The 9,322-nt window shown below is 42.0% G+C and overlaps 1 protein-coding gene across 2 annotated transcripts; it reads left to right on the forward strand.

The window, feature by feature from the left end:
- The first annotated feature begins 468 nt into the window (after positions 1-468).
- Positions 469-9,056, forward strand: LOC310664624 (vomeronasal type-2 receptor 26-like). 2 transcript variants are annotated; one of them, XM_083413931.1, is made up of 5 exons: positions 469-960; positions 2,065-2,356; positions 4,542-4,769; positions 6,094-6,220; positions 7,438-9,056. In XM_083413931.1, the coding sequence occupies exons 1-5, from the start codon at positions 620-622 to the stop codon at positions 8,337-8,339; spliced, it is 1,890 nt and encodes a 629-aa protein (XP_083270057.1). In that variant the 5' UTR covers positions 469-619; the 3' UTR covers positions 8,340-9,056. The 2 variants fall into 2 exon arrangements, with proteins under 2 accessions (XP_083270057.1, XP_083270056.1); XM_083413930.1 differs by lacking the exons at positions 469-960; positions 2,065-2,356 and adding an exon at positions 2,385-3,308.
- The last annotated feature ends 266 nt before the right edge of the window (positions 9,057-9,322 follow it).

The raw sequence follows: 9,322 nt of genomic DNA on the forward strand, positions 1-9,322 counted from the left end.
ATGAAACAGAAGTAGACATCTTTCTGGAACTCTCGAGCTTTCTCCATAATCCAGCGCATGTTTGCAATTTGGTCTCTGGTTCCTCTGTCGCCTTATTGTGACACCTCAAAAGTTACCAATCCACTGAGGATGTGATTATCTCACAAATCATTGTCAAAATTACTGCTTTCCTTCCTGAATCTCAGTAGATTTCCAGAGTCCACTAACAAGATCAACAATAACAGCATGTGGAAATACTATAAACTCCACATGTTGTTCATAAATGGTGCTGGGGTTACAAAGTGTTCTGTCTTTTGCCTCCTTGTATGTTAAGGTGTGCTTTGGCCAGCTGATTCTGCTATAATCTAAAACAAAAAGACTGCACAGTGAGTAATTATGTGCCCCATTCTTTCTTTTTCTGCAGTTAACCACCCAATTCAGAGTTTCTTAGTCTTAAATAACGCATCTCAAATCCAGGCACATACACCTTAGTGCCCCCATGTTATTTTGGACTAGTGTTTTGTAATACTTTTCATACTGGTCATTATTCTGCAACTTCCATATTTTGCAAGGCGGGGATTGGAACATTTTTGCCCATTTGAAAGGGTCTCGGTGTGGAGACCAGACTTTCAATCTGTACATGTTGAGTCCTCCGCCTTTCATGAAAGCCTGCAACGAAACTCATGCTTCCAGAGAATGCATCAAGGGGAGAATGCAAACTGTGGTCGTCTCCGTCCTGAGGACACATTTCCTAACCAGGATCACAGCAGCAATAGTGCTGCTTCTTGTAATGCTCCCTTATAGCGTGTGCAAGGTGCATTCTATTAATTGCAGCATATATGACGATCCCCTTCCTATACCTCACAAATATTATCAGCCGGGTGATTTTGTCATCGGAGAGATTGTTTCTCAGGTCTTCCTCTTTCAAGACAGTCCCTCGTTCACAGAAGTGCCCACGCAGATGCCCATTGGTGAACCTGTGTAAGAAACCCTTTATTTCCCCCATGTCTTCTGTTACCTTAGACTATAATGTGGTTTGATGCTTCATTAGTAAGATTCACTTTTCAGTGTGAGGAAAGCTGTATTCCAGCAGTTACGAGTGCTGAACAATTATTCTGCCTGCCTCTTATGAGAATATTTTGTGCCCAAGGCTGATGGATGTGAATGGAGCTTCTGAGATATCTCTAGAACAAGACAACAGTGAATCGTGACCTTAGTGAGTCTTTGAGGCACCAGTCAACCATTAGTTGACTCTTGCCTTTAGCTTCAGCTATCTTTTCCATTCACATCAGTCCATATGGGTTTTTTTAAAAAAAGAAATGATTCATTTCATAAGATTATATTGTACAATACTGTAATATATGAGAATCATAGAATCTTACAGCTGGAAGGGACCCAATGGTCATCTATTCCAACTTCCCTGCAAGGCAGGAATCTCAGCTACTCTCAGCTAGTATTTTATAGTTTTCACCCCAGCAATGTTCCCTGACTGAGTGCAGGCCCAGTCACACAGAATGGAGGCAGAAACGCTGGCCTGATATGGAAAGCAAATTCTACGTTGCAGAGCATATTCTCTACCATGGAGCTACAACCATTTTCAGACACTTATTTCCATATTTCGTTAACCCTTCCCCTATTTAACCCTTATCTTCATGTCTTCATAATGTTTTAAACTTCAGCTCAATCATGAAAGTAGTTGGTGGTGTGATGCTGAAATCAAGATATGCCTTTGTCTTTCAGACAACATCTCACAGTATGCTGGGCTAGATCCTGGCACCATAATGCAGGTTAGCCACCCCTGGTCTAGATATACTGTACTAGTTAACCGTAATGTAGCAGGCAATGGCTCTTTACTCAGAATCTTTTCATACAGAGGAAAAAGTGTTTTAAGAAATCTTCCTTATATATTTAATCAAAAAGGACCAGCTCATAGATTATATCCTGCAATAACTGTAGTCTATATCCCAGCATTTTCAGACTTTTTAAAGTTCCAGCTCACCCATGAGAGTAGTCAGAGGTGTAACAATGAAAGCAAGAAATGCCCTTTCCTTTGCCTCATGAAACAGACTGTAAATCTCATTCCAGGTCCGTTCCTAAGAACTACCAGCACATCCTGGCTTTGCTGCTTGCTGTCAAAGAGATCAATGAGAATCCCCAAATCCTACCCAACATCTCTTTGGGCTTCCACATCCTCAACAGCTACTATGTGGCAAGGAAGACATACAAAGCCAGCCTGAGCCTCCTTTCCACACAACACAGGTTTGTTCCCAACTACAAGTGTGATACTCAGAGTAAACTGATAGCTGTCATTGGCGGACTTGCTACTGAAACCTCTGCCAACATGGCTAGCATTTTTGCCACCTACAAGATCCCACAGGTGAGACATATTCATTGATGCATGGGCATTTTCCAACAATGGCTCATATCTTTACATTCTTTTAATCCATACCACACACCCTCCTTCCTTTCAGCTCACATATGGATCATTTACCCCAGTGCAGGATGACAAAACATTGTTTTCTTCCTTATATCAGATGGTCCCAAAGGAAGCCCACCAGTACATTGGGGTAGTCAGGCTCCTTCACCACTTCAGATGGACATGGATTGGGCTCTTTGCTGTGGATGATGACAATGGGGACAGGTTTTTGCACACAGTGGTTCCACTGCTTGATCAGAATGGCATCTGCTATGCCTTCATACTAAGAACAGCAAAGAGGACATTTATGGAAGAGCTGATGAACATGGTATTAGCACAACTGGAAAAATACCCACTTCTTCAAGATAGAAAAGTCAGTGCATGTTTTGTATATGGAGAGGATCCAGCCATGCCAGTTTTGAGAATGTTGCTGTTTTTCGCAACATTGTATGAATTGCCACCTGTGGGAAAAGTCTGGATTGTTACATCCCAATGGGATTTCTGTGCAACATCTATGCAAAGGCTTTGGGATATTGAAAGCTTCCATGGTACCCTATCCATCACGGTTCGCTCAAGGGAGCCACTTGGATTCCAAAGTCTTCTTGAGATCATTGGACCTTCTTGGGCAAAAGGAGATGGTTTCATTCAGAATTTCTGGGAGCAGTCATTCAGCTGCTCATTAAAAAAATCTGGTGGGAATGTGGAGGGAAAGAAAGCCTGCACTGGCCAAGAGAAGTTGGAGAGTCTTCCTAGTACTTTTTTTGAAATGAGCATGTTTGGCCACAGCTACAATGTCTACAATGCTGCTTATGCTCTGGCACATGCTTTGCATGTCCTACGTGAATCCAGTCCCAAGCCTAGTCGTTCAGTGGAAGGAGGGAGGCTGACATATCAAAGTTTGCAGCCTTGGCAGGTAATTGAACATTGAAAGCAAAAGTCTATTTTTCAAAACTTTCAAGTACGCCATAAAATATACTTGAGTATATCCTTAAACTTTCTTGATCTTGCCTAATCATTAGAAAAACTTTAATCTTGAATCTGACTTTGCTTATTTCCATTTTTAGAAGAACATCGGGATATCATATTTCTAAAGAAATAATTGTTGAAACTAAGCAACCAACATCATCGTAGCACCTTCTTTCAGCAAGGTGGCACACCCTGCCACTCTAATAACATTTAAAGTTGCACAAGGACTTTATAAACACTCTGTATTTTGCATCAGGATGGCAAAATATAAATCCCAGACTGTTGTGGCAAAGTTCCTTGTGGCTTGACTCTGGGCAGCTTGGCATGTCTTCATTCCAGAGCCTGGCAGTTTCTATATCTTCTCCTCTGAAAATCCAAGAGGAGTAGATACAGGCAGTGGAGATGGATGGGGAATACCTATCTGTGAGCAAAGCATGGTCTTCTGGGTCCATCACAGAGTGGCACCAAACATTTTGGGATTTCTGAATATCCTGAAGGTGCAGAGACAAAAATCAGAAAAAGTTTATTGACCTCAAAACATGCTCATGGGTTTTGTGATGCACCCAGATGCCATTGTGGGAAGCAGGACACTGGACTAAATGGACAGGACAGTTAAAATATCTCTCCATAGAAATGGCAGTACTAAGAACCAATATACCTGTTAATATCAAGTCACAGTGTGCCATCAAATGTAACTCTGTTGCTAAATCTGACGTAATATGAATGCATTGTTTTATGCTGGGATTTCATCTCTTAACTTTCTTCAGATAATGTCTTGCAAAAACAACAACAACACCTCAATGATGATTTATTTCATTTATTTTTAAGACAACTTCACAGGGCCATTTCTCCTCAAATTACTGCGTCAGTTTCACAGTTCTTTGCCTAAATCACTGCTTCTTCCTAGCCCTACATTCTGGTTACTCACTGTGACTTTGGTAATATAGTACAAACTCATGATAAGCCATGGAACATGGGAAGGGGGTTTCCATACTCCGTTCCTTACTGTTCCAGTGGGGGTGGAGGGGGTCGGGGTGAGAGAAGAAGCCTCAGAAGACAGCACCAGAGACAACCTTGGTCAAGAACAATCCAGAGTTAGGGAAGCTAGACATGTGCCCATTTCATTGCAGAGCTTTTAACCTTTTATTCCCATTGTGTTTCATTTTCTCATTCACTCAAGCTGCATAACTATATAGGGAGCATCTTGTTCAACAACAGCGTCGGCGAGAGTGTAGCTTTTGATGAAAATGGAGAACTGATTGCAGATTTTGATGTTACAAACTGGGTCACTTTCCCCAATGGCTCTTTCGTTAGAGTAAAAGTTGGAAGATTGGCTCCTCAGGATCCTTCAGGCAAAGAGTTAACAATTAATGATGAGCAAATCGAGTGGCATAGAAGTTTTAACCAGGTGAGATGAACCTGCAGATGCTGGAATGTATGAAATAACCGGTAATCGTTCCATTTTTAGCATCTAGGTTTCTTATTGCCTTCAGGTGCTGAATTATTCTGAGTAGCATTGCATTTTAAAACTACAGTTTCGTTCCTTCTTGGTAAACCAGTGCTGTTTTTCTAGGAAAAGAGGCACTGGAACTCACCCTGAACGCCATCCCTGTTCTCTTTGAAGGGCAATGGGGCCCACCTGGCAGTGCCAGAACCGAGTTCTGGTGAGTTCTGGCTGGTAAAAAGACCAGACTATAACCCAGCCTCATGCAACATAGATCACATTCCCAGAACAAGTCTCAGTTAACAATGCAACAAATTCATCTAAGCAGTCCTGACCTCTCCAAAAATTGAGTATTTTCTTTTATGGCCAATAGCAATGCTTAGGAGACCACTCCTGAACTGAGGCTGCTCAAAATACCTGCTATTTCGTGAACTGATTATTGAAAACAAAGCAAAAAGCAAAAACAAATTCTGCTTTCTTTCTAAATAAACTTTAATAAAAAAGTTAGAAATTTTGGTCATGAAGAGAAAAATTAAAAATGCTCCTCTGCTCCTAGTGGGGGCAAATTTGCCCCCCACCCACAAACACACCCCATTCTTGTGAGAAGACACCAGCTGGTCTCTCCCCAGAGGTTTTGTGTGTGTGTGTGGATCTTGGTGGGCAGCTCTGTCCTCTCGATCTTCTTCTGATCATTTCCAGTGCCCATCCTACCTCTCTCTCCAGGGTGGGTTTTTCTTACAGGTCTCCCTTTATGGGGGCAGAGTGGGAATTGCCAAGAGATGCTGCCATTGGGATCCCTCCCTTTTGCCTACTCTACACTGTAAGGGTCTTTGATTGGCTTTTTGTGTATTTCCTTTTTTGTTTTGACATTCAGGTAGGGAATTTAAGTGCTTAATCGATAGGCACCCTGAGGCAATATTTGTCTAGGGCTACTCTAGAGTCACCTTCTGCAGCCTTTGGGGGTCCCTTGGGGCTACTCCCTAGTCCTGAATTGTGAATGCTGAATAGTGGGGGGGCTGTGTGTGTATGTAGGGTTCACAGATGTAAGACTCGCTTAGCAAGAAGGGAGATCATTCTTGTGTGGCAGAATGTGTCTGTTACATGCCTAGGGCTGGAAGGTGCTTCACTCCTAGATGGTACTTCAAAACAGCTGCCTATACTTAACTTGCTTATCGGATTGCCAGCCCTTATATCTAATATAGACATTTCCACCATGATTGAGTCTCTTGAGTCTTCTTCCAGGTGTGTTGGCAAATGATGTTGATCTCAGTTTTATGTTTTTGGACAGGTGGTGCCCCTTTCTGTGTGCAATGACTACTGCTATCCTGGCTACAGCAGGAAAAAGAAGGAAGGGGAGAAATTTTGTTGCTATGATTGTGCTCCATGTCCTGAAGGGATGATCTCTCACCAGATGGGTAAGAGAATAATGTATAGTAACTGGGGAAATGGGAAGAAAAAAAATAATCTAGTCTTTTTTGGCGTCTGTTTTTAAAACACTTTGGTGTGCAGAATGAAAAAACAAAGCTTTTTATGCAGCATGGGGAGTTAGATGTCTTTAGCTGCCAGTTTCTGCAAACTGTTGGTGACACAGCTAAACAGAATGATGGACTGCCTCTGAGATGTTCCTTTTCTACAGTGGGGAATTCTTAATTCTCCCAAGCACTTCAATGGCTAGGACTATGAAATCAGAATTGTAACTGCTAATCTGTATGGGTAGGCATTACAAAAATTCCTTAGAGCAATGGACTGAGCAGGAGGGGTGACCATGCGCTCTTCATGGATCAGGCCAAAGTCACATGAGACAAATGCATATTTTAGTTTCATCCACAACCTTTGGAATCAGAACGTCAGGAACCATGGCAGCTATTATGAAATACAGAAGGGAAACTCTTCAAATTCTTCATAGATTCATTAGGTAGTTCTATTTATATATTTTGACTTTAGCCATTTGGAGGAGCAAACAGGCTCTTTGCTGTTTTCCTTTGATTTATTAATATTTTAATTATTTATTATTTATATCCCGCCTCTTTCCCAGATCAGTACTCAAGGCATTTTACACAAATGAAAATAAGACAGATAAAATGCAAAGAGCTAAAAACATATTTAAAAAAAAATCATTGCAAATAAGTGAACTGCAATTCTATTAAAATACAGATAATAAAAACAAAACAGCACAGCACTATTAAAAGCAATTTGTTAAAAAGAAAAAAAACCCCTGTCATTTCCCAAAGGCTTGTAAGAATAGAAAAGTATTCACCCCCCAGCAGAGCGACTAGGAGGGAGCCATTCTAACTTCTCTAGGAATGAACCTTCAAGGCCTGGGAGCAACTATTAATATAAATTTTGCAGGACCATCCCCTGCTGGGGAAGAAGTAGCTTTCGAATAGAAACAACAACAAAACTTCCTCCTTTTTGTGATTGTGTTACTGCTTCTATTTCTGCTTATGGGAATTTTATTCTTCCCACATCAGATGGGGAGAATCTTAGGCAATGTCTTGTCAAATCTGGTCTGGAACATTCATGGATGTATTCAGAGCTGAATAATTTAGTCTCAGTCCTACATGTGACCATTTTACGGTATTCAAATTCAGTTAAGTCTTGAAATGTTTTAATAGCTCTTTCTTCTTTTCAGACATGGCTGCCTGTGTCAAATGTCTGAAAGAGGAGTACCCAAATAGTGACCAAAATCAGTGCATTCCCAAGGTGTCCAGCTACCTCTCCTATAAAGAACCTCTAGGAATCGCTCTGGCCATCTTGGTTGTTTCTTTCTCTTCGATCACAACTTTAGTACTTGGGATTTTCATGAAGCACAGGGACACTCCCATAGTCAAAGCCAACAACCGGACCCTCACCTACGTTCTCCTCATTTCCCTCCTGCTTTGCTTCCTCTGCTCCTTCCTCTTCATTGGACAGCCTGGAAAAGCAACCTGCCTTCTCCGACAAACTGCTTTTGGCATGATCTTCTCTCTTTCCCTTTCCTCTGTTTTGGCAAAAACCATCACGGTGGTTCTGGCATTCATGGCCACAAAACCAGGATCCAGAATGAGACAGTGGCTGGGGAAAGGACTGGCCAATTCCATTGTCCTTTCTGGTTTATTTATTCAAGCAAACATTTGCATAATTTGGCTGATTACTTCTCCTCCGTTCCCAGATAAGGACATGAACTCCCTGAAAGAGGAAATCATCGTGCAATGTAATGAGGGATCAGCCTCCATGTTTTACTGTGTCTTGGCATACATGGGCTTCCTGGGCATTGCCAGTTTCACAGTGGCTTACTTTGCCAGGAAGTTGCCTGACAGTTTCAATGAAGCCAAGTTCATCACTTTCAGCATGTTGGTGTTTTGCAGTGTTTGGTTGTCCTTTATTCCAACGTACCTGAGCACCAAAGGGAAATACATGGTGGCTGTGGAGATCTTCTCCATCTTATGCTCCAGTGCTGGATTGCTGGGTTGCATTTTTTCCCCCAAATGCTACATCATTATCTTCAGACCTGAGCTGAACAACAAGGAACATTTGACAAGGAGAGAAAAGTAAAGAATTTAAGCTTATAAATTTTTGCTGCTTCATGTGAAACTTGTGGTCCACCAAGACCCCTAGATCCTTTTCACATGTACTGCTAGTAAGCCAGGTGTTCCCCATCCTATATTTGTGCATCTGATTCGTCCTGCCTAAATGCAGAACCTGGCATTTGTCAATATTGAAATTCATCTTGTTAGCTTGTGCTGAGTTCTCCAATCTGTTCAGGTTATTTTGAATTCTGATTCTGTCCTCTGCGGCATTAGCTACCCCTCCCAGCTTGGTGTCATCTGCAAATTTGATGAGCCTCCCTTCAATTCCTTCATCCAAGTCATTCATAAAGGCGTTGAACAACAACAGGCCCAGGACAGAACCCTGTGGCACCCCACTTATCACATTTTTTCTAGGATGATGAGGAACCATTAATGAGTTGGGTTTGGGTTCGGTCAGTCAACCAGCTACAAATCCACCTAACAGTTACCTCATTCAACCCACATTTTACCAGCTTCCTCACGAGAATATCATGGGGGACTTCGTCAAGAGCCTTACTGAAATCAAGATGCACTATGTCCACAGAATTTCCCTGGTTCACCAAGTTTGTAATTCCTTCAAAAAAAGAAATAAGATTGGTTTGGCATGACTTATTTTTGAGAAACCCATGCTGGGTCTTAGTAATCACAGCATCCTTTTCTAAATGCTCACAGACCGACTGTTGAATTACCTGTTCCAGGACTTTCCCTGGCTTCAATGTCAAGCTCACTGGTCAGTAGTTACCTGGGTCTTCCTCCCCCCCCCCTTTTTTCATATGTTTTCATGTATGAAATAAAGCTTTATCCCTTAAACATACAGTGTATAATCTTCCTCAAAGGGATACTGTCAGGGGTTCAGGAGCAGAGGCACAGGAAAGGGAGGAAATGGAGAGCGAGGGGGAGGAGTCCGAAGGAAATGTCAGCGATGACAGCGGTCCAAGGTCTCTGAGTCTTTCCAGTGAATCGGAGGAT

The sequence above is a fragment of the Podarcis tiliguerta genome (genome assembly GCF_965153285.1).
Source record: "Podarcis tiliguerta genome assembly, chromosome: 14".
Classification (NCBI taxonomy): Eukaryota; Metazoa; Chordata; class Lepidosauria; order Squamata; family Lacertidae; genus Podarcis; species Podarcis tiliguerta.